We start from the raw sequence: 25,496 nt of genomic DNA, 5'->3' as shown, positions 1-25,496 counted from the left end.
CTTTTAACAACCAACATTAAAATCACATCAAAAATCATTGTAAATTCTGCTACACACTTTTGTTACACACTGCATGGTTCACCTGTTAATCATTTATTTTTCTTTCCTTTCTTCCTTCTTTCCTTCTTCCTTCCTTCTTTCTTTCTCTCTCTCTCTTTCCCTCTCTCCTTCTCTCTCTTCCTCTCTTTTTTTTTTTTTTTTTTTTTTTTTAAAGGCTATATGAATACAGTTCCTTTTTACACTTGGAACTGGCAGTACCAAATCTATAAATTCATGTTATTGTCATTTATAATATGCAACCATTCACCATTTGGTTATAACAGAAAACGTAAAAGTCACATGCGGAATGATAGGTCCACGTAGCAGTAGCATAAAAAAAAAAAAAAAAAAAAGCAATTCAGCATACTCCAATGCCTGCCAAAAAGTTAATTTAAATAAAATCAGCAGCAATTTCTTTTCCCTTAAAAATTTCCATTGTTATTCCCGCAGGTGCCAAAGTGCTGAAAACTCATTTGTTAAATTAATAATATAATGGGCTCTGGAGGAAATTTTTCAAATGCACCAACCTGCTGAACCAAGTAAAATTGTAACAACAACTTTTCCAGTGGTGGTTATCATGTTGCCAATAAACTCCCTCAGTTTGGATGCAAGGGAGGCGATTCTACGGAGAAATTTTAATTTCATCGTTTCCTCAAATTCTCCTTCACCACCATCTTCACCATCCAGATCTTCTTCATACATCAAAGCATCATCTGGCTCCAACTTTTCTCTTACAGCCTAAAAAAGGAGGGGGAAAAAAAAAAAAGAGAGAGAGAGAGAGAGAGAATGCAAGAGAAAGACAGAAAGGGGTTTGACATTAAAAAAAAATAAAATTAAAAAAAATATTTAAAAATGAAGTCTTCTTATAATCTCTAACTATATGTAAGGAACAAGAGAATTATGAAAGATGTACTAAAGGTAGAGTTGTACATTGATGGCTCCCACTTCAGAGCTGTATCAAGAGAAAAGGATGTTAAGAGTTGTCTCAGAGAAAGACTTCAGTCTTCCGACACAGGCACAACAGGCTGCATGTTCATTTCCATATGAAATTTGATCTGGTTTGCTCAGCATTCTTTCCATCTTGCAATGTATAATCTCAAACTCCTCTTTGGGTATAAGCTTCAGACATTAACCCAAAGTACCTTTCTGGCTGATGCTCCTAAGCTAACCTCACTTTTCAACCCTTTCTCAGACTTCTAATGCAAAACCTGAGCGTGAATGATCTGAGACAGAACAACAAGGGCTGAGATAAATGGTCAGATAGCTCATGGGTGACAGAAGGGCAGGTTGGGAGAGAAAAACTATGTCCAGCAGAGACTTGGGGAAAGAATGAGAAATGATGAGGTTGGCTGATGTTGGAAAAAAAAAAAAAAAAAAGGAGAAAAAGTCAAAAGGAGAGAAGTAGTGAAAGCTTGAGTGATCTGCAACAGCTTAGCATGGGAAATGAGACCAGTGGCTTAGAACTGTACAATGGAAAAAGGAAAAGAAGGAAATGGGAAAAGGTCTCTCATACTTGAGTGGTTTGTTAGGATTTGGCAGTGGCCTTCACCATCAAGTCTCCATCGTATCTTGGAGACCAGAAGACATACAGAGCTCTTGAGTGATGCAGACTAAATCATTAACCTACTGTGAGAATCACCAGAATTAGCAGGAGGCCCACCCAGAGATACCATTTATGGAAATATTAGTCATTCACAGCGGCACAAAGGGGCACATATACATATACATATATATATATATAAATGTAATAGTTTTGAGCCAGAATTTCACTCTGTAATACATCATAGCTTCTTTGGCACTAATCTGAATTTATATTAGCTAATGTTCTGGCCAAGCAGTATCTGTGTGTGTGTGAAAGTGAGAAAGAGAGATTATTGATATTTTTCATTAGGATAGCAATGTTATATTTATTGGTGACTTTTGGCAGCAAAAAATTCCACACTGACAGATAAGATTGCAGTAGGAATAGCTGAACTCTAAGCCTGCTTAACTCAACCAAATTCTTCAGTACCATTTTGTTATGTAGATTCCCAAAGGGAAAAAAAAATCTCTCTAGGCTCCTTCATTTCACCTCTAAGCTTGGTGCCAACTTTCTCCTCCTACTTTGGAACATTAACAATGTTGTGAATGCCCAGAAAAAGCCCACTCATTCTCAAGAGCATCTATTTTACAGACAATGAAATATGTATTAAATGCAGTAGGGCTGATCTGGGAAATCTACCTTTCTCTTGGACATAACTGGCTATTTCACTAACTATACGCATTTCAGGACATGCAGCACAAAGAAGTTTACAGTCTGTTCATTGTTGCAGCTCCTTTCTGAGCTCCTGTTTAGACAGGAGCTACTTAAATAGTCAGAAACAATGGTGACAGGAGTCTGAATGATAGATGCTGCTCTCAATTTTACTACAGCTGTTTCAATGAGAAGGGCAAAAGTAATAATCACTTCTGCTTAGGCTGTAATTACTAGATAAATCTGCTCCTCTCCTAGTCCTCGTGTACTCAGTCACGTTCGTCCTGGACTGGCTGTACTGCTCTGTGCCTTTAGCTTCATATTTTTCCAGTGAACAGTGAAACTTTCAATGGTGTTCACACCCCAAACCAAACAGAATCAGCAGGATTGCTGGGTATTTAGAAGTTATGAGACAACACTCCAGCTATACAAAGGTCTGTGTACCTGTGTGAAGGAGACTATTGTTCCCTCAGCTAGAGCTTTCAACATCCTAAAGACAGTCAGCATTAAAACATATAATTACTTAAAATAACATGAAAGGAATAATTTCAAAATAAATAAGATCACAGAATCACAGAATTTCTAGGTTGGAAGAGACCTCAAGATCATCGAGTCCAACCTCTGACCTAACACTAACAGTCCCCACTAAACCATATTCCGAGGGAGATTTTGAGGACAGATATCTGTATGAATATCATGAACATGAAGACAAGAGTCTTCTCTATCAAGAGTCTTCTTCTTCTATCACTGAACATGAAGACAAGAGTCATACATTTTCTACAGCTTAGAGTGAATAGGAGTTCTGTCTAAATTGCTAAGATAGTACTTTACATATGCAGGAACAAGACATGAAAGTCTGAAGAGTCACAAAAGAAAATAAAAATATATTATTCATATGGAAGTAGAAGAAGTTCTTGAGGGAAAAATGTAACACAAAATATTTTCAAGTATAAATTGGAAGAAAAAATGCAATACTTTCAAGAACAAAATAAATACAAGGACAGAGAAGTAAGAAAATCTCATAAAAACAGCCCAAAGAAAGCTGGGACTTTAACATTTACTGTCTTTTCCCCCTCATCGCAGATGCCGAAAGCTGAATTTCACACCTCACTGTCATCAGATTTTTTTTTGTTATATTTTCCTATCATGATGAGAAGGATCATATATATATATATATATATATATATATATTTATTTTTTACTTGACAAGACTAATCACTCTTGTTTCATTGATCAAAAGGACCTTTAGGCTACATTTTGTCTTAACAGTTCGACATTAATAATCTGGTACTGACACACATGAAACAACATGGCCAAGGAAAAGCACTAGGAGGGAGACTACTTCACTCAGCTAGGATACTGATGAGAAGGAGATGATGGTCCAAACTTTCCATGAACTGAGGTATTTTAAGCATAGCTTGAAAGTTGATGATTTTGGTGAGGCTGGCCTAGAGGCCCCCTGCCCCAGCAGGGCCACCCAGAGCAGGGTGCCCAGCACCATGGCCAGGCAGCTTCTGAAGGTCTCCATGAGGAGACCCCACGGCCTCTCTGGGCAGCCTGTGCCAGTGCTCGGCCACCCGCACAGCACACAAGTGCGGCCTGGGGCTCAGAGCCTGTGCCCGCTGCCTCTTCTCTTGTGGTTACTGGGTACCACAAGAGGCAATGGGCACAAATTAGGGGGTTAGCTTCTGCTAACAAACTTGATCAGTTTCTGCATCTCTCTTTGCTATTCATAAGTGCTTTTAAGGATGTCCTTACCTTTATTCTATCTTGCCGTGGTCTTATTCATGCCCTAGTCAATGACTATTTCAGTGAAAAGTCTTTGAGAGATAAACAATTATAGGTTTCACTTTTTGTATACAAGCATATCCCTTTGCAATTTGGTATCCAAGGTGAAGTGAAGTACCTGGAAGGCCATGTTCCTTTTCTGAAGTAGCTGAAAGGCCACGTTCCAGTGTATATCAAAAAGACAAACTTTGGATTCCCCTGGTTTCATATCCACCACCAACCAACTGGATTAGCTGCGACAGTTTTCCAGCTTTTCACATCAAACACTTCAAATTGCCAATGGCAGGCAAACAGTGAACAGCTTTTACATCCAGCATGGTGATAATGTGCCTGTTGTTTTAACACTTTCTGACGATTAAATAGCCATGCAAGTACACGCTCATCATAGAACACCATTACTCCAGTCAGACTGTTTTGCAAAGCTCTTTTTACTACGTGGATTAGTCCAAAGCTACAAACCCATGCTACATAGGCTACAGTTAGAAAAATACTTTTACTTCCATAATAAATTACTTATTATGCAATTACAGGATCCCTGTGGATGCTGATTAAATCAAATAAACTTCTTCATTCACGGAGTATAGAGCATTTGTGAAGTCATAAACATGTGTTTCCATGACCTTTGCTCTGCAGAGCAGGGCCCCAGGACTTTTTATAAACAGTCTAAATGCAGTTTAGGTTTTTCAGCAATCGTGTGCAAGTCCCAGGAGTATTTATTGTAAAACATTTTTTTAAACTGCCAAATTGAGATAGAGCACAGGCAGGGAAACAGTATCGCCTCTGTGGCAGCTACAGCAGCTACTATTGCAGCCAGGGCCAGAATGTCCATTAGCTACTTTGGGGGCTGGTTTATTAACATCAAACTTTTACATGTTTCATCTGGTACAGTATAAACACTGCTGCATAAAGATATCCTCTAGTCCCAGAGATATATTTACTAACAGGAAGCTCTAACTCCAACCAAAAACCCATTCTTGCTTCAGAACATTCCTTGCTTTGTACCTGTGTTTACTGCTATTGTCTCTGTAAACACAATTTCACAAATTTGCTTTTTTATTGACTTTACAATTCTAGAAAGGAAAGGAATGCAATGATTCAAAAATCCAAATGAGCAACAAAATTTAACTAACTAAGGATACGTAAGTCTCCCCAAATGAACACAAATTCTATGCCTGTGAATGCATTGCATTAATTATCAGCACCTTTCAAGCGTGTGTTGCTAAGCTCACAAGAGTAAGTTCTCATGAGAATTCAGGTGCTTCCTCCTTCCAGTTGGCTGATAAATGCTGTACAAATAGCTTCTTTTGCAGTATTTTGACATTTCCTTCCAGCCAGTACCAGGAAATAAACAGAGAGGAGTGTGAAAATGAAAAATAAGCCTGAGAAAAATGTACAGCTAGGTGAACTTTGCCAACATTTTTTTTTTTTTTTTTTTTTTTTTTTTTTTAAGATGTTGCTTCCAGAACTTTTAACAAAGGTTAAATGGATTCTGGTGTGTCAGCTCAATTCATGTGTATATTATGTGGGCATCTGAAAAGCTACAGAGAGTTGCAGTGATGAGCCTCATTATCCAAGCCAATGTTGAGATGACACTTTTTTTTCCCAGTGTGTGGATCTCAAGCAGTAGAAATATGACCTGCAATTAGATTGTGTAGTAGTGTCCTCTTTCAGCTGCAATACAGTTAATTTTCTTCCTAGTAGCTGGTACAGTGCCATGTTTTGGATTTTTGATGAAAACAGTGTTGATAACAGAGGGATGTTTCAGTTGCTGCAGACCAGTGCTCACACAAAGCCAAGGGCCTTTCTGCTCTTCATGCTGCCCTGCCAGACAGGAGGCTGGGGGTGCACCAGGAGCTGGGGGGGGACACAGCCAGGACAGCTGCCCAGTCTGGCCAAGGGGATGTCCCACACTGTGTGTCACCATGCTGAAAAATAAAACCAAGGGTGGATTTGGCCAGGGAAGCTACCATTGCCTGGGGACTGGCTGGGCATCAGTTGTTGAGAGATGAGCAATCATGTTGTCCATCACTTGTCTTTTTTAAAAAAAAATATTATTATTTTATTCTTATTACGCTGTCCTTGACATGAGTTCTCACACTTTTACCTCTTTTTGATTCTTTCCCCTATCCCACTGGAGGGGAGTGAGCAAATGGCTGCATGGTGCTGAGCTGCCTGCCAGGTTAAACCAACACAGGCATCAGTACCTGAGATGGCAGAAACCACGCATCCCAGCAGCACCCCCCAGGGCTGACAACCCCTTGCTCCCAAGGCAACCTGCCCGTCCTGTGGTTGCACTCTGCACAAGGCCTCTATGAGGGAGAGCCTGGAACAACCTCTGGAGGAGCAGGGCCGGAGCTCGCTGATTTAAACACACTCATGCTGCCTCTGCATTACCATCAGGGCTGCAGAACTCACCCCAGCAAGCAGACGCTTTCTGGAGCCTATTCCTTCCTGGGCCCCCTCTGCAGCAGCCTTACCTTGTAACTATTTTGTCACCTTTAGTTAGAGATCGTGTTTTTATTCTGTACCTGTGACAGAGCAGCACAGAAACACCTTATTAGACATCTTTTATAAGCCATTCAAGCTGTTACTATGACCAATCTTCTGGATTTCCCCTTCATTTAAAAAAAAAATGTAACACATATTGAACTGCTGGGTTTAGGAATCACCTGAGACAAGCCATATGATTCAACCATGTTAGTGCCAGAAGAGCTATAGGAATAGACTCTCTCTCTACTATCACATGGTTTTAGTTCAATTTCCTTCACAGTGCCTAAGCTGGTTCACTCAGTTGAGATGGACCATATCAGAACATGGCTCAGTTCCTACTTTTAAGCTTGCTCAAAAAGCCTTTTTGTATCCAAAAAGCTCTTAAATATATATTTTAAGAAATTAGATAGTTACAGGACTAGGAGGAATTCATTACCTAACTAGTAATAGCAGCAGCAGCTCTAAATATACCCTAAAAATGCATATAGAAAAATTAATCAGAATAACATAATATTCTCTAGACATACCCAACTATGAGTCTGGAAACAGAGATTTAAGTGCTATTTATTTTACCATCAAAGGACCTGCAAACCCTTATGGAATATAAATGACTGGAGGTTTAACCTGCTGTTAATACTAAACCACACTAAGGTAATCATTTATTGAATTTCTAATTTTGCAAGAAAGTGGGGAACTCCACAGTCCTCCTAAAGCATCAACATGTGAGAATAGGAGCCTGCCTGCTTTTTCAACCACAGAATAGATACAAAAACTTTCATACTAATAATTTCTATGTCATTCAACTGGGGAATTGTGGAAATGGGGCTGCCCAGCAAGTGGATCTTCCTTAAGAAGAAGTGCTCATTTAGTGTCCAAAGCAAGCTCAGATGGGTCAACAGAACCTTCCCCTACACATGCATAGAGGAGGGAGGGTTGTGGACCACAAGCCCAGGCAGAAGAAGAAAACCACTCTCAGGACTCTGCACTACACTGAGTAACTTCAGGGAAAAAAACATAAATCTGCTAAATGAGCAGAACTAATCAAATGTGAGACAACTGCAATAAGCATTTGTTAAGTAATAAGAGAGAGGCATTTTGGAATTTGAATGGTACTCTAAAATTTATATTACACTGAAAAGTCCTAAATTAACTTTAAGTCCTATAATCTTAATTAAGAATTTTATAACTGATCTAAAGCATGCTAAATCTTGTGTTTACAGTCTACATAGAACTACATAAAATTGGCAGGGATGTGCCATCAAAAATAACTGTCAATTTCTTTGTAGGATTTAACAGTAATGATTGACATGAATTGCAATAGCAAAATCTCTTTTGGGAAAGAGTCATTCATTACAAAAAAATGATCAGGGTATTTACTGGAAGCACATATGGACAGAGTCATTTAGAGATTCAGAGGAAATGAAAAAATAAAAAAAATAAAAAAAAAGAAAGATGACCATAGTTGTGAAGCAGGATAACAGGAAGACAACTCATTAAACCCTGTATACAATAGATATTGTACTGAGAGGACTAAAGATTATTTCACTTCCCAATGTACCTACCGCACCTGAGCAAACATCAAGTGATTTCAGCACAAGACTCACTTGGCAAATATGGAAATACAGTTTCACATCTCAGCTTCAAAAAGCTGTTAGGTGTATAAGCCAAATGCAAAAGAGAGGGGAACTCACAGGCAGAATTTAGTGGTTTGGCCTGAGATGATTAAACATGGTGTTTTAGTGAAAAGGAAATAGGAAGACTCGGGTTATGACTACAAGGCACAATTCAGTACAAACTCTAAATGAGCTACTGCAGGTATGTGAAGCTGCATAGCACCCATATGCAGTAATTCCTGGACTAAGAAATATACACATTGTACCATTATCCATCTTGCTGAGAAGCACAATAAACAGCCCAACTGGAGTGCCGTGGTTATTGCAGTATTGCCTCAGCTCTTATAGATGTAGCCTGGGTACTTTTCTAGTACTGCTCTATACAGCCACAGATTACTGGGATGAACAGGAGAATAGAATATCTAACCTACAACAGGATCCAAAATTGCTTGACTTCTTTCATCTTACAAAACAAGCAACCAAGAAATAAATCTTTTCTCCCAAAATATCAGGGAAATAAATGCTGGACAAGGAAAGAATATATTGAGTCAAAAGAGCACACGAACTAAAAGGGTTATAATGCAGTTATGAATACATGTACAACCTAAATTAGAGGTTTTCTAACCACCAGAAAAACAAAATTATAGAACATGACTGTGCCAAGAGCAATGGGATGAAGAAAAACTGCCCTGTGTTCAAGATGGTGCTTCCTGCCTTCCAGAGGGAATTGTATGATACAGCTGCCTGAAACACTAGGAGAGTCAATTCAGATCCCTTCTTGAATTGTGTTATTCATCACTTAGACTGTCCAAAGGAAACAATATCCCAGTATTTTGCTCTCCTGACTGACAGCATTGTACCTCAAAACTCAGAACTGAGGACTGTTAGTTAGGAGGGCAAACCAGTAAACCCAATGAAGAGCTGCCACAGAAATAATTTCATCACGCATCTGTCCTGTTTCTAACCAAATCAGGACAGGTGCATGCTAAACAGGACAGGTTTCATGCTGAACAGGCTAACAGCATTTGGTAAAACGTAACATATTGCACTATACAACATTATGTAGCTGAGGCACTGTTGTAGTGTAATTGCATATTTGCGTTAAGACTTATCCAAAGACATGTGCATCAAACAAGAAGCTAATGTAACTTGTAAACTTTTGACCCCTGTTAAGATAAGATGCATTTGAGTCGTTACTGAGGGAGGCAGCTGGGTAAGGTCTGGCAAACTTCACTACTACAAACACTGCAAGCATAGTGATAAGGGAACCTCACCTACTGTCTTTAAACCACAGAAATAAGGTATTAAATCTTACTCACACCATGTTTGAAGCACACTAAGACTAACTGGTTCTGGACCAGTTCTCCAGAGGTCAAAGCTGAAGAAATACTTCTAATGTCTATAATGTTTATAATAATATTTTATTATTATTGTAACATTTATAATTTTTATTAGAAAAGGTGAGAAAATGCTATAGTAAATAGAAATGGCAAAGAAAAAGAAAAAAAAAAGACAAGGTAAAGAGGAAAAAAATAAAAAACAAATGAGGTGTCATCAGGAAGCTAAAAGAATCCCAAAAGTTCCTTTCCTATCTAAAAAATTATTTTTCCCTCTTTCTCACTTGTAGCATTTTCTGCAATAGCTGGAATGCTTATTTACTGTCTCTGAAGAAAAGCAAATAGTGAAGAAGCAGATGTAGCATACAGGAGATTTCTAGGGAAGTTAGGGACATAGGGCTCCATGTCACTAAGAGCTAATCAAGGCAGGTGAATGTTTGATTCTGATAAAATAAAGTTACATGAAGACAAATACAAAGCAATAAATAACCTCAAGAAAACTATGCTCATCCCAGGAAAATAGGATGATCATCTAAACAGGGTGATGGGCCCCACTGTAAAAAGTTCAAAGGAGACCTGCAGGCACAAAAAATAGTGAGGCATCAGCAATTATAAGGAATGGGACATAAGATCTTTCTTAAAATTGTGCCCTAGTCTGAACTAGTTCTTCATATTGCACAGGATGTTCAGGTAGATGATGCACCAGTAGATTCACCCAATCTAACAGTCTCTGAGTCTAACAAAGAATGAAATAACGCCATCATTCAGATCAACAATAAACCTTGCCTGTAATGCTGAGGCATTGATATTCCCTGTAGCTCAAGAGGATGTTGCAGAACTACAGCTGTTTCAGAGAAAAAATAATGAAAACGACCAAAGAAATGTAAAAAAAACCTACAGGGATTGCTTACCTTTTAAAGAAAAAAAATATGTCAGATAATAAATAATTTAATTTTTCTTATACCATCTCACCTTGTTTTACAACATGTAATACAAGGGATGTTCTATAAAATTAAAGGGTGTTAAATTTAAAAGAAAATCAGAGAGAAGTTATTAAATCATTGAAGTATTTGCTTCATGATGCTACCTAAGCCAAGAAATTAATGAGGTTTTAAAAGGGACTGGATAATTATATGTTTAACAAGATTATCCAGAGTAGCTATAATTAACAATAAAATTTTTGGAAGGGATATGAAACCACATGTTTTAGGATTAAAGCCAGTCTCTTACTAGGAGAGATCAGGATAAATTGCAGTGTCAGAGAGGGGGAAAACAGGTTATCTCTTATCTGCTTATTGTGGTTACCCACAAGGTATCGGCTATTTCCTGTACAGCAAGGACTCTGGTCTAAATGGGCAAGTTTTAGACTTTGAAGTCCTTGTACAAAGCATGGAACATGTGTAGCTCTCAGAGCTTGCCTATTCTGTCCTGTACATATCGCAGTTGCACTGTGAGACCTGGATCAAGAGAGCTCTCAACGTACTACGTGCCTGATGTAGGCGTAGGACAAATAGCCCTAGCCTCTCAGTCTACTGCTTAGAAAGACAAAGTTGGAAAACAGTATTATGACTGTCCCTGTTTGCCAAGGGACACAGAAGCTGAGATGAAGTAATAGGCTCAAGGACACAAAACAAGTTTGTGGCCGAAGTGAGAATCTCCCAATTCCAGCACAAGCCAAGCTCTCCTCATGTTCTTCCCACAATTTAGTTTATTTTAAAACAATTTCCTCTAGGTATTTTTTTCTTTTTCTTTTTGAGGTCCCAAACAAATTTCTGTCTTCCACAGAAAAGGAGAAGGGCGAAGGCTTTGGGATCATGCTAGCCTCAGTTTATGGAATGAAGTCCAGACCCAGTGGTCCCCTTCACTTTCTAGAAGAGCGTGGATGAGAAACAAGCTTGAACAGGCAAGGCAGCAAGTGCCATGGAAGAAGCTGCACTGAAGACTACAACTGTTTATTTCAATTAAGATCAACACGTCTTGTAAAGCTGAAGTTACGCAATCTCACTAGGATTTTTTTTTTTCCCTGTCACTTATGATATCAGGCAATTCATCCACGGTCTCGAGAAAAAGCTACTTCCTTTCTAATACCTATCAGACTGTATATACTGAATCTGCATTTTGGCATATAAGCCACCATCTGCACCAAATCAAAAATGTCATACTTTCAGCTGCAGCTGGGAGTTGACTGTTCTCTCTCATTTTCTTTCACCTTTTACACCTCGTGACTGGCATTGTGCTTTTCGGCATTTGCAATCCGGGCCTGTCTCCAGCTGAATTCACCTGCTTTAAATTTTCTGAGCCCTAATAAAAAAGGCCTGCAGACACGTTTGCTCCAAGTGTGCAACCATTTAGGGGTGGTAATGAGTTGGACTGCAGCCTGGTATCTGGCAGACCTTCCTACTTCATGACTCACTGTTAATTAAAACCACACTCTTTGCTTATTCCTGGGATAGCGTTACTTACAAATAATTGAGAGTCTCTCACTGCCTTCCAACCTCCTCCCCCCAGTTCTGTTCTGTAGAATACACTTTTCTGGTGGAGATCTGTTTCCCTTAAAGTTAGATGCAGTATAATGAAGAAGGACATCCATTTTTCAATGAATCCTTGTTGTCCTTAATTTAGATTCTGATACTTTTTCTCATTTTGAGTTGCATCTTAATCCGTGAGCAATCCGATCCATTGTGCTCTGCAGCTGGTTTCTGGAGGCTACTGCCATGATAAAGTACAGCAAAGAGTCAAGTACCACAAACTGCTACTCAACTCCAGGATTTTTTTCTGCATATCATGTAAAAACTGAGATGTGATGGATTCACACAGAGCTTTGAAAAGGTCACTTTCAGAAATTATTTAAAGCAATTATTCAAGGTTTTCTTATGTGTTATTTTTGGAAGGAGTAGGAACACTACCCATTCTTCTTTTAATTTAGTCTGTTTCCAAAGTATTCCATGCTCCCCCAAACCACAGAGGTCTGAGAATTGCTCAGGGTAAGAAATACCACGCAAAAAGGTAAAGTTGTACAACAAATTCTCTGCTTTTGCTTGTAAGTCAGAGTGTTGATTTCTTAATGTACAGAACTACCTGTGGCTAGGCATCTGGCAACCTGAAAAGCCACCTCTCTTACAGTTCTGTTGAAACTGCTCAAATCAGCTGATGCATTCTTAACAAAATCTCATATCATGAATCTCTGATGAATGGTGGCAGGAAATCTCAGCAAAATCTCTTCAACTCTGGAATTGGCTGTAGCGTTGGTCTAATAAACCCAGGACTATTTCCCTTGGAGGCACAGTACCAAGCTCAACACTCCTCCTGAAGCGTTTGTTTGTAGGGCAGTTATTGCTGTAACTCATTTAGTGTTTGCTAATTCAATGGAGTTACAGCATCAGTACAGAGCCATGGCAATACACAGACACAGCCAGCTAATGCCAAAGTCAAAGAACTGATCAATTACTTTTGCCTTTTCCAGTGGACTTTACTAATGAAGAATTGAAAATTATCAAGTAAAACCCACACGATTTGGGCTCATTTCATACTATGCCAATATTTTCAAAAATTCAGACACTCAGCTGCATGTTCTGCATATGCATTAGGTTCCTTACAGTCAGCCCTGCCAATTCCTAGCGGATTCAGCTGCTTCTGCAGCCTTCTCCTAACTGGCAGAAAAGATTCCAGGATGTTATATGCAGACACCTACAAAGAGAAAGCTGAAGTTTGGAAAAATGTGTTTAATGGGTATTTAATTTTCCACTCTCCATTTCACTCTATTTTAAAAAACAAGCAGTTTATTCTGATGTAGATCCATCATTTCAGCTGTGAAGATCAGAATTTCTCAAAGCACTGGGGATCACCTCACATGACAGTAACTATTATATTAAAAAAAAAAAATAAATTGAAGAATTTTTGGTGCCACTATATCTAAACACAGCTGCTGTGTTCACTAAATAATCTATAATACATACAGATCACAGAATATAAATAATATTTGCTGGGTTTTGATGTGAAGAAGTAAAATATATTTATGCAGATTTCCATCTGCCCAGCATAAGTATTTCTTCGCAGTCAAAGTTTTCTCTTTCTTCTCCCACACACTCTACCTTTGTGGAATATTCTGGCACATTTAATTGCACCAGTGGATTGCCTTGAGGTAGCTGCGAGTCTATGACCATCCAATTTAAAGCTGCCCTCTGTTCTGGGTGATCAGTGCTGGTTAGCTCAGTTTTTTCCTTGCATTCCGGGCAGAGTCTATTGAATGCAGCCTGGCAGCCAGAACCCATCTCCTCCAGGAGACTGAGCTCCCTTCTCCTACCCAGACTCTAGGCTCTGAACTAACCCAAAAGTGAGTATTTTTTAAACATCATCGTCTAGATTCAGAGGAACCTCAGCATGTCTTTTTGTCTTTCTTTCGAGTTTCTGCTATCAGATTACTCCTGTTTTATGCACATGCAAACATATTTTCTATCCATGAGATTAAGGGCTTCATAAAAGTCTCTCAGAGCCCACTTAGGTAAAAAGTAGCTCTTTTAAGAGAGAAAGACTGAACACAAAACATGCCAATCAGCCACTCTTCTCAGTTCTTCAGGTGTCTGCTCTTATGGACGTAGCCCCAGATTCTTTTCTGCTGCTAAACCCATTCTGCACCGCTCCAGTGATAAAGCAGATTTAAAGCTGATAAAACTGGCTTCCCAGAGACAGGGCAAAACCTCATGTTTTCTGATCACACCCAAGTCTACGTATTCTCCAGTGTGTAGTTAAAAGGTGCAATCTTCAGGCAATTCTCAGATGTAAGGAGAGCCCATAAGAATTATAAGCAACTGAATGTAAAGCACAGTCCTGACACTGATCTGTCTTGTGCTAGAAACTTGCCTAGCTGCTGGCAATACCACAGTCCAGACAACATAGCAACACACAGAGATTTTTGCCCCTCTCCAGTAGCAACAAAATGGGCAGTTGATCCCCTAAATGTTTTACCCACTTCAGAGCGCAATTTCTATTGGAAGTGAGCAACTTTTAACTGTCTCCCCTAGAACTTGAGTTTTGAGAGAAAAGAAAAAAAAACATTCCACCCATACATAAAACGAGAGAAAATGAGATGCAAGACATGCTAGACAGTCTGATAAAAAACATGTTAAGAGTAGTAGTGGGAATCCCTCTGCACCCTGGGCTAAATTCCCACTGTGGCTTTTAATATTATAAAATTGTTTCCCTCTTTCTGTGGAATTTTCTGCATTCAGTGTCTCTGCCATTCTTCTTCTCACCAGCACGTCAACAGTTCCAGCTAAACCATTCGCAAAAATCATCATCAAGCTTATTCCACTGTTTTAGGTAACTTATTCCACAAATGTAATGTACAATCTCTCTTCTCTAAGAGAGTCATTTCTGATCATCACTCAAATGCTGCTGATACTCTTCAATACAGAGTTTGGAAATATGGATGCTATCTAAGAAACTGAGCAATGTATGTAACAAAAACTTGTCAGAGGTGACCAGCACCTCTGGTGAAAAAACACCTTGTGATCAACTGCTGTGATCATCTGTTCAATCAGAATAATTCGAAAACTCCAGTAGCAAATCTATCACTTTCCACATTCTGCTTTGTTTTCTCAAGACATTAACAACAGAAGCTTTTCCACTTCAAAATCAATTGTTTAGTTTCCTGAAAGTAAATTTACGTAGCATATGTCATGCTCCCAAACCATTTCAGAATACAACTTGAACAAGAATACCAAAGCTCACTATTAGCTATAAGCTGTACAGACAGACAGAAATGTGTATTTGATACCATTTCTTCATTTTCAAATTGCGTGTTGCACTGTGCTGCGTCCTCGGTTACTGGCTTCTGAACCAAGCTGCGGCAGAGGAGCCATATTGTCAGGCTTGCAATGAACATCCCAATGTCTGGTATAAATAGTCTGATCACGTTGCCAGCATCTGCTCCTTTCACACTGTATGGGATGAAAAGAAAAAAAAAGAAAAAGAAAAAAGAACAACAAAGAAACATTTGTTACTTCTAATGACATTTTCAACTGGAACAGAAAGTTAGCTCAAGGCAAACAAAAACCCCCAAAACACACCAATAAGAGTGCTGCAGAATGCTGGAAATAAGAAGAAGATCAAGGAACTTTAGACAAGCAGCAATTTTTGCTCTCCAGAATAAAGGATTTTTCACTGAGAGCTCACATATTTTATTGATACTTAGTATTTTGATTAACATGAGTCTGAATCAATTTTGTGGTGAGCAACAGAGGCATGTCTTTCAAATACAACAGGAAACATTTTGGGTGAGTTCCTAGAAGATCCATGTGTGTTAATCACAATCCCTCTATTGCCACTCTTGGCACAGACAATAGCATCCAGCTCTACCAGGGCGGTCAAGCAAAGACAAGATAGCATTCACATCACTCCTGAGGGGTGACATGGTTGGGTCTGTAATGTTTAATATGCTTTATTATGTTACAACTTTAATATGTTAATATGTTTTATTCAACCAGACCTCTCGAATACCTCTCTTTTCCCCCAGTATTTAAGTATTAGCACTTAAGTACTAATATGTAAATGTTAAAGAGAAAGTGTTAGGTCCCCATCTAGAAAAACTTCTCTAACATCTGCAAGACTGAATGACATGTATTTACAAAAGAAATTGCCCTGCTTTGTTGTGTAGACTTAAATGTTTAGGCTGGGAAATATGGCTTTATGGGTCAGAATTTGGTTCACTGTTAAAATAGAGAACTTGGATTCAGATTTAGTGACACAATGAATAGTTTGTTAAGTTGCTACATGTGCTTACTGAACTATTAACTTTTATTAAGGAAAGGATATAATTGTAATGATTTGAAAATATACAGTGTGTACCTGCCAATCATGAAGTTAACACAATTTAGATATGCAGTTGTGATTTTAACAGATTTTTTTAGGGCTTTATTTCTAATAATCAGTTCTGACAGGTGAAGCATCTGTATAGCTCCTTGGGTTTAGGTGAGGGAGCTAGGCTGGCTCTTCATAGCCTTGAAGCTGCCAAGGTATAAAACCTTGTTAAGTTGTTTTATAGATAGAAAAGAAGATATCCCCTTTGGCCTTTCTTTACCATAACACTTTTAGACAAAAAGCTATGTGTGAAGGAGTTACCTGCGTCTGCTGCAATTAGCCAGCCTGCTAGCAGATCTGGAATATTTAAAATGTCTATTATGTGATCAGGACATGACCACTGTTTGGAACCTTGTTGTCTTGTTGGAATCTTTTTAATATAAATTAAAATCAATTCCTACTTTTTTTTCTTTTTTTTTTTTTTTTTAACCATTACTACTGCTGACTGAGGTAGGAATGACTGCATCATGGGAAGCAGTGACCAGTGTGCAGCTCAGTGGGATATTGCACTGTAGCACAACTACAAAACAGACTCTGAAGTACTACAGAATTGGTTCAAAACAGGAGAGGGAAAATTCAAGCTCTAGTTCTTTTTCTTCCCACGCTCGAGCCAGACATAAAATAAATGGATAAGGTGCTAGCTAAGGAAAAATAATTAAGATTTGAAATTGCAACTCCATGTAAAAGGAAAAGAAAGAAATTGCAATTGTGCAACCAGCAACTTTCTTCCTTGCATGCTCTTTGCTGTTGTAGATTAATTTGGAATGGTCATGCATGCTGTGATAACTAAGCAGCTTCAAAATGTTTCATTAATGGCATCAAGTAGTACTGAAGCAGGAAGAAAGAAAACAAAAAACAAAAAACAAAAAACAAAAGCCCTGGAAGGCTTGTAAAAGAATTAGGTGGCTAAGTCCTCACTGGACTGCTTGCACGTTTCCTGTGTTGCTGCTTCAAAAAATAAATGCTGTAGAGGCAACTGGTATGACAGGACAGCCAATCTGTTTAACATTACAGAACATGAAAGCTTGACATGTCAGCTCATTTTGCAGTGTCGTAGCTCTTATTGTCACTGAAGATTAGCTAGTCAAGGCACTGAGTTTGCACTTTCTGCTTTGGCAGAAAGTAGTAAAAAATACACTTTTAATAAACTAAACTCCCAACAACAATACACCCAGTATTCACAACAACAAAAACTAATTATTTTCACTTATCCAGATTGTTATGCTGCAAACTGCCTATTAAGGCTATGTTCCTAAATAGATCCCAACAGAATATGAATTCTTGATTCTGAAAAGTATTGCTTGGGCACTTTTTTTGAAAGAGTTCAAAAAAAACCACAACGCAACACAAAACAAACAAATAAAAATAAACCATAAAACTAGTTTTAATTAGTGTAAGAATAGTATACATTTGCTAGTCTTATGTTGAAAAAAGGATCGCGTATATGTAATACCCTTATAAAAAGGCTTTTCTGGTACACAGGTGTGGAGTGCTGTCTTAAATTAATTTTGCATCATGTCTAAACTTAACGCACAAATCCTCGGCTTCAACCATGCCCACATGAACAAGTATAAAGCCTTCAAAAATCAGTGCTTTTGAGTTGCACCAGGTTCTCCTTCCTCACATTGTACTCCCATGGAGCCAGGCTGGGTCGTCCTCAGCGTCTCCCACTACTGAGAACAAGGGGAGACCCCTGTGGGAGCACTGCTTCTGTGGTGGTTCACATTTCTTTCCACTAACCTAAACCAAGTGCCTCTGATTTTTCAAAATAAATCATTACGTATGTTGTTGTGAAAGATGTAATGTGCAGTTCAGGCTAGCAATAGAGAGGCTGAACAGTGATACTTAACCACAGAACAGGGAGAAATTCTGCACATGAATAGCTCATTCACTAAAACCATTCACAAATGTATACTGTCCCCATCTCCCCATGAAAAGGAAAACAAATTGACCTCAGTGTGATAATTAGAAAGGAAACAAAAGATCACTTGAAAATAAAGAAATGTATATTCTTCTATAAAGCAGAAAAATAAACTGTTTCATTCAACCCTAAGCAATTTGCTCCCCGGTTCTTCACAGCAACAGCTAAAACTAAAATCAGTTATTCCCACTTGTTATCTCTGGCAGTACAAAAAAGAATGGTAAATACTGCAATCATTCCACAAACATTTCTCACTTTATTTGCGTATTCACACATGGTCATATTTTGCATTTGATAACAGTCTATGCATTGTGCCCTTCCCTCCAAAGAAGGCTCTCTAGTGATGAAGTTAAACCAGAAACACAGGAAACCTATTCAGGGGGATCTCCTAGAGAAACAGCTTTTTAAAATCACTGCAAGAATCACAGTATACAATGAACTGGTCATAGCCCTTGATCTACAGCTATTGCAACATCGTTTATTCACCTAAACTACATAATTTACCTATATGGAAAGTTTAATTGCAATAGATACCTTTGACTGAAACTTATAACTCAGGCATATATTCTGAAACATAACATGAAATGTCATACAATAATCTGCAGTTCCAGAATGGTTTTCTCCCTCTTTTGTTCTTTCTTACTGCGTGCAAAGAAAACACTACCAACCCACCCCCACAATACGAACAAACAAAGAAAAAAACACCACCACCAAAAAAAAACAAAAAACAATAACCAGAAAAAGTAGAGATTTGAAATGTTTTTCTACCTTCTCTTGATCAAGTAAAATATATTGCACACAATTTTTAAGACTACAACAGAGTTTCTCTGTTAACAAAAATCAATTTTATGGAACATGAGTGATTTTATGACTTTTGTATCACCGTGTGAAACTGATCTATCAAGTCAACAGATCCTTAATACTGTAGTTTCCTCAGTCTGTGTTCCCCTGGTGTTTTCATCCATATATTTTAAATTTAAACTACTTTAAGAAGACATCATCTCTATTTCCTGTGTTTATAAAGAATTTTTCCAGCACTGTGTGACCCTGGTCCACTTCTGAAGTTCTTTGGTTCTAAAGAAACCACTAGGCAAAATTTCCCTGTTCTTCTGCATCAAGAATAGAGTTCGCTGTAGATATGCAGGATAAAACTGCTCTGTTACTTCGTATACACTCATTAGCCGTCAAACAAAACACAAATGCTGTGGAGAAGTGAAGTGAGCATTATTTGAACATTATATTTGCTGAATACTTTAGAAATAGCATTTGAGTTTTTGAAAATAATATATTTTTTTCCCTTTCCAGAATAAGTATTTCTCACAAACAAGCATTATTAATTTTTCTACTGACTGCACAAAGCTTCGGTTAACAGTGAAGTGTTGATGTTACCTTATCTGGTCTGATTTCACTTCTTAAGAATAGTAGACACATTACCATCCTCATTATTTCAGATTCAGAGAATGAAAGCAGCAAACCACCAAAGCTATTAGAATTAAAACTGCAGTGGCTTCAATTGAAAAAAGTAAAGTACATAGTAACTCATGTATAAAGCAGTATGAATAATACCATAGTGAAGAAAACAAACAAAATTCACACACAGAATGAAAAACAATGATCTTTGAACTTTAAATATTTAATATTTTATTACAAACAAACAGAAAAGTCCCAGGGAAAAATCCTATCGTAAACAGAACTCAAATTAATTCAGTATCAACAACATAACACAATGTTAAGCTTATGTTGAGTAATAACTCTAACAAGGCCTCCTAACAAAGCTCTGTAAAAAGCCTGATTTTATACTGAATATTGAGTAAAACATGTATTTTTAAATATTTTTCAACATAGTCTTACAAGTTCCTCCAAAGTCTTATTCACTGCTTGCTATACAAACTTCCCTTCAGTTCCCTTGGGGGTTTTCGATAGTACCTGACTGCTTTCTAATGAAGTGATTTCATAAAACTTGTTAGGTAACACTGTGTTAACAGGTGATAAACTACAGAAGAGATGCATAGATGACAATAATTTCCATTCATCTTGTTTGGTCACTGTGAGACACCTGGTATTTCAAAGCAGACCTAGTATATGAGTACTGCAGGTACCAATATATATGTGCAGAGTACAATTCCCATGGGCTTCAGCTGCAACTGTAATCACGTGGGTTGGAGGCAAACCAGGCCCAAGATTCACAGGCACTGTCCCCTAAAAACGTGGACAGGCAGCGTCACACAGGAGCTACACTGTACTGTGAAGGAGCAAATTCAGTTGTTTATCCTCCCTGTGATCCTAAAATAGTGGAAACTGAGGGTGCCAAAGGCTAGAAAACAGATTGCCTTAAAGATGTGCTTGCTGACCCTTGCTATTGGAAGTGGATCTTTGGGATGGCTGCAGCTGGGAACAAATTAAAGAGGCCCCTTGTCCTCTTTCCCTTTGATGAAATGTCTGCCTCCGTACTTACACTGCTTGGGAATTCAAACGGAACCTGTACACTTGCGAACTATATTCATGCTGGTGTGACTTTTCCCTGATGGTTCAAATGACAAATCGGATCTGATATTGGTTCCAATGGCAACCTAGTTCACAGAATCACAGAATCACAGAATTTCTAGGTTGGAAGAGACCTCAAGATCATCGAGTCCAACCTCTGACCTAACACTAACAGTCCCCACTAAACCATATCCCTAAGCTCTACATCTAAACGTCTTTTGAAGACTTCCAGGGATGGTGACTCCACCACCTCCCTGGGCAGCCCGTTCCAGTGCCTCACAACCCTTTCAGTAAAGAAATTCTTCCTAACATCTAACCTAAAACTCCCCTGGCATAACTTTAGCCCATTCCCCCTCGTCCTGTCACCAGGCACATGGGAGAACAGGCCAACCCCCACCTCTCTACAGCCTCCTTTAATGTACTTATACAGAGCAATAAGGTCACCCCTGAGCCTCCTCTTCTCTAGGCTGAACAAGCCCAGCTCCTTCAGCCGCTCCTAATAGGACTTGCTCTCCAGGCCCCTCACCAGCTTCGTCGCCCTTCTTTGGACCCGCTCAAGCACCTCGATGTCCTTCTTGTAGCGAGGGGCCCAAAACTGAACACAGTACTCGAGGTGCGGCCTCACCAGAGCCGAGTACAGGGGGACGATCACCTCCCTAGCCCTGCTGGTCACACTGTTTCTGATACAAGCCAGGATGTCGTTGGCCTTCTTGGCCACCTGAGCACACTGCTGGCTCATATTCAGCCGACTGTCCACCATCACTCCCAGGTCCTTCTCTGCCTGGCAGCTCTCCAACCATTCCTCTCCCAGCCTGTAGCTCTGCTTGGGGTTATTGCGCCCCAGGTGCAGGACCCGGCACTTGGCCTTGTTGAACTTCATACAGTTGACCTCAGCCCATCGGTGCAGCCTATCCAGATCCTCCTGCAGAGCCTTCCTACCCTCGAGCAGATCGACACACGCACCTAGCTTGGTGTCATCTGCAAACTTACTGAGGGTGCCCTCAATGCCATCATCCAGATCATTGATGAAGATGTTAAAGAGGACCGGCCCCAGCACCGAGCCCTGGGGGACGCCACTAATGACTGGCCTCCAACTGGACTTGGCTCCATTCACCACAACTCTTTGGGCCCGGCTATCCAGCCAGTTTCTAACCCAACGAAGCGTGCGCCAGTCCAAGCCAAGAGCAGCCAGTTTCTTGAGGAGAATGCTGTGGGAGACGGTGTCAAAAGGTAGACCACATCCACAGCCTTTCCCTCATCCACCCAGCGCGTCACTTTGTCGTAGAAGGAGATCAGGTTCGTCAAGCAGGACCTGCCTTTCATAAACCCATGCTGGCTGGGCCCGATTGCCTGCTTGCCCTTCAAGTGCCGCATGATGACTCCCAAGAGGATCTGCTCCATGAGCTTCCCTGGTACTGAGGTCAAACTGACCGGCCTGTAGTTCCCCGGGTCTGCCCTCCGGCCCTTCTTGTAGATGGGCGTCACATTTGCTAGTCGCCAGTCAGCTGGGACCTCCCCCGATAGCCAGGACTGCTGATAAATGATGGATAGGGGCTTGGCCAGCTCCTCTGCCAGTTCTCTCAGTACCCTTGGGTGGATCCCGTCCGGCCCCATCGATTTGTGGACATCCAAGTGCCGTAGCAGGTCACCAACCAGTTCTTCGTGGATGGTGAGGGCCACATCCTGCTCCCCGTCCCCTTCCACCAGTTCTGGGTACTGGGTATCCAGAGAGCAACCGGTTTTGCCGCTAAAGACTGAGGCAAAGAAGGCATTAAGCACCTCCGCCTTTTCCTCATCTCTTGTAACTAAGTTTCCCCCTGCATCCAGTAAAGGATGGAGATTCTCCCTAGTCCTCCTTTTTGTGTTGATGTATTTATAAAAGCGTTTTTTGTTATCTTTAACAGCAGTAGCCAGATTGAGCTCCAGATGAGCTTTGGCCTTCCTAATCTTGTCCCTGCACAGCCTCGCTACATCCTTATAGTCCTCCTTAGTGGCCTGCCCAATTTTCCAAAGATTATAAACCCTCTTTTTCCTCCTAAGCTCAAGCCACAATTCTCTGTTGAGCCAGGCTGGTCTTCTTCCCCGCTGGCTCATCTTTGGGCACATGGGGACAGACCGCTCCTGCGCCATTAGGATTTGCCTCTTAAAGAGCGCCCAGCCTTTCTGGACCCCTCTGCCCTTCAGAACCGCCTCCCATGGGACTCCACCAACTAGTGTCCTGAGCAGCCCAAAGTCAGCCCTCCGAAAGTCCAATACAGTGGTTTTACTGGTTCCCTTCCTGGCCCCGCCAAGAATAGTGAACTCCACCATTTCGTGGTCACTCTGCCCAAGACTGTTCCCGACAATCACATCCTCCACCAGTCCTTCTCTGTTTGTGAAGAGAAGGTCTAGCAGGGCACCACCCCTGGTAGGTTCACTAATCAGCTGCGTCAGGAAGCTATCTTCCACTTTCTCCAGAAACCTCCTAGACTGTTTCCTCTGGGCTGTGTTGTGCTTCCAGGATATGTCAGGGAAGTTGAAGTCCCCCACGAGTACAAGCGCCGACGAATTCGCAACTTCTGTCAGCTGCCTGTAGAACTCAAAGAACTAGTTATGGCCCTCAGGGTCATATGCAGGCCCGCACAAATTATGCAGGTTGCTGAGCACTGGTGGGTCTGCCTTTAGTCCTTTCCTTACCTCATGGTCATCCACAAACTGAAGTCAAGTTATAAACAAAGAACAAATTTACTGTCATATTAATATTAATGTCTATATGGCTGTACTTGACCATTCAATCTTACATTCCCTTACTGTGACTGCCAAATGCTGTATGCTTTACACAAAATACCTGAAGTTGCACTTTGACAGAACTTTGGTCATGCAAAGTAAAAGAGTGGGAGGAAGAGGGAAGCAAAAATGCATAGAGAAGTACTTACAAAATATTTAGCGTGCACTGACCTGCCCAACATACAAGTTCAAAGGGCTCCTGAAGCATTTCTAAAATCTTAATTACTGCTTACAAACTATGTCTGCATGGATTCAAAACCCAAAAGTACACTTCACTTTCTCAGGACAAATACCCTGCAATGAAGAACACTTTCTGTATTGCAAAAGTGCTTAACCACGTATTAACCAAACATTTGCTTTCCAAACACTGCTATGCAGAGACAGCACAGCTATTTCAAACTAAATGCACATGCCAAGATTTTGGTACTTCATTGCTTGCAGAAAACATTCAACATTAAAAAATTATGGATATGTGCAATATTTAAAAAGCTTGTTTGTGCCAATTTTTCTTTTTGAAAGCATCCACTGTTTCTGGTTCTTCATTGATCTTCTAACAAAGGTCAAACTCCAGGTTGCCCAGTACAGCAACACACAAGGTATAAAATTTAGCAGGGATTTAGCAGCTATCACGCAAAGCACTCACTTGTGCTACTGCCAGACTCGTGACAGTACAACATAAAGCTTGCTTTGCCCGTGTCCCACAGCTCCAAACGTGCAGCAAGACTGAGGTTGCACAGCCAAGGAGGAAGTGAGCACATTCCCATCCACACCCATGGCGCGGTGTGTGCCAACCCCCTTAACCGTGTGGAAATGACAAGCCAATCCACAGCATGAATTATTTCAGGTCAAAATGGGAATGTGATCCTGGATGGAGGCAGAGCCAAAGTGAGCAGGAATGCAGAGGACACCTCAGCTTTAGGGACATTTTGGTCTGAAATCTTTAAAGAGAGTTTCTATTGCAAGTACATATACTTCTGAGTTGCTTCTCACTTACGCACATTTTGTATGTGGATTTGGCCAAAGCACTAATTCAGGATTCATTGATCACTGCAAAACATTCACAATTAAATCAGTCTGTCCACAATGCTCATAAATACTTGGTGAATGACAGCTAACTGTTTATATAAAGGCATACAGATATCCATATGTTCCACAACACTCCTGACAAAAACAAAGTGCTGAAAAGACTGAAGCAGGCTGACATTCTGTGATTATTTCAAAACATATTTGCTCCCTCTCTTAGCAGCTTTCACTGGTTGGAGCGCAAACAGATCATCATTTCCTACTACTTTTTATTTCATTCTACAGCCAGCATATAATATACTCACAGAAAATAAAAGACACATCTAAATTTTCCAGTCAGCTGCAGATATTTTCCCCACTTATAGCAAGTGACACTGTAAATTACTGTCATTTTACAAAGCCAGATTATCCTCAGTACAAAGGAAAGACACGCAGCCACTAGGAAATACCATGGTCCAAGCTGGAGTGCCCACAGAATTTCACTGAGAGCTTGGGGGACCCCTCTGCACCCACTTGACCATTCCTAACTTAAATTATAATAATAATAAAAAAAAAAATCGAAGGGTCACAGCAACAGGGATGGGAACAACCACAAAGACAGGACAGAAGGCAATGAGCTCACCATTCCTACTGTCATTGCCAGAAAATCCCAGTGCTTTATAGGCAAAAGCACATGACTGCTTCTGAAAGAAGGATCCAGCCACAAGGAGCATGTGTGCTGCACGTCTGTGAGGCAAGGTGCTCACACAGCTCCCACTCCCCTACCACCCAGCTGATTTCCATTGAAACAGGCCAGAAGAAACATCCTGATTTAAATTTGATGCAATTCTGTGCAGTTCTACAGCATCAGATTGAAAAACAGCAGTAGAAATGTATGGCAAACTAAATGTACTGATGCCCTGAGATACAAGAAATAAAACTTCTTATTTTTTCTTAAGATGGAA

The 25,496-nt window shown here is 40.0% G+C and overlaps 1 protein-coding gene across 12 annotated transcripts in view; it reads right to left on the bottom strand.

The window, feature by feature from the left end:
- The window catches only part of PIEZO2 (piezo type mechanosensitive ion channel component 2), a 312,264-nt gene that overhangs the window by 127,812 nt on the left and 158,956 nt on the right, over positions 1-25,496 (bottom strand). For all 12 annotated transcript variants that reach the window (XM_072034700.1, XM_038174513.2, XM_072034692.1 and 9 more), the window contains 2 exons: positions 15,277-15,439; positions 567-777 (listed from right to left, as the gene is read on the bottom strand). In XM_072034700.1, coding sequence (XP_071890801.1) covers positions 567-777; positions 15,277-15,439 — 374 coding nt within the window. The remainder of the gene's footprint in view (positions 1-566; positions 778-15,276; positions 15,440-25,496) is intronic.

This window comes from Anas platyrhynchos, chromosome 2, assembly GCF_047663525.1.
Source record: "Anas platyrhynchos isolate ZD024472 breed Pekin duck chromosome 2, IASCAAS_PekinDuck_T2T, whole genome shotgun sequence".
NCBI classification, from domain to species: Eukaryota; Metazoa; Chordata; class Aves; order Anseriformes; family Anatidae; genus Anas; species Anas platyrhynchos.
The sequence above is the reverse complement of the archived record's forward strand: the minus strand, read 5'-3'. Positions and strand labels throughout refer to the sequence as shown.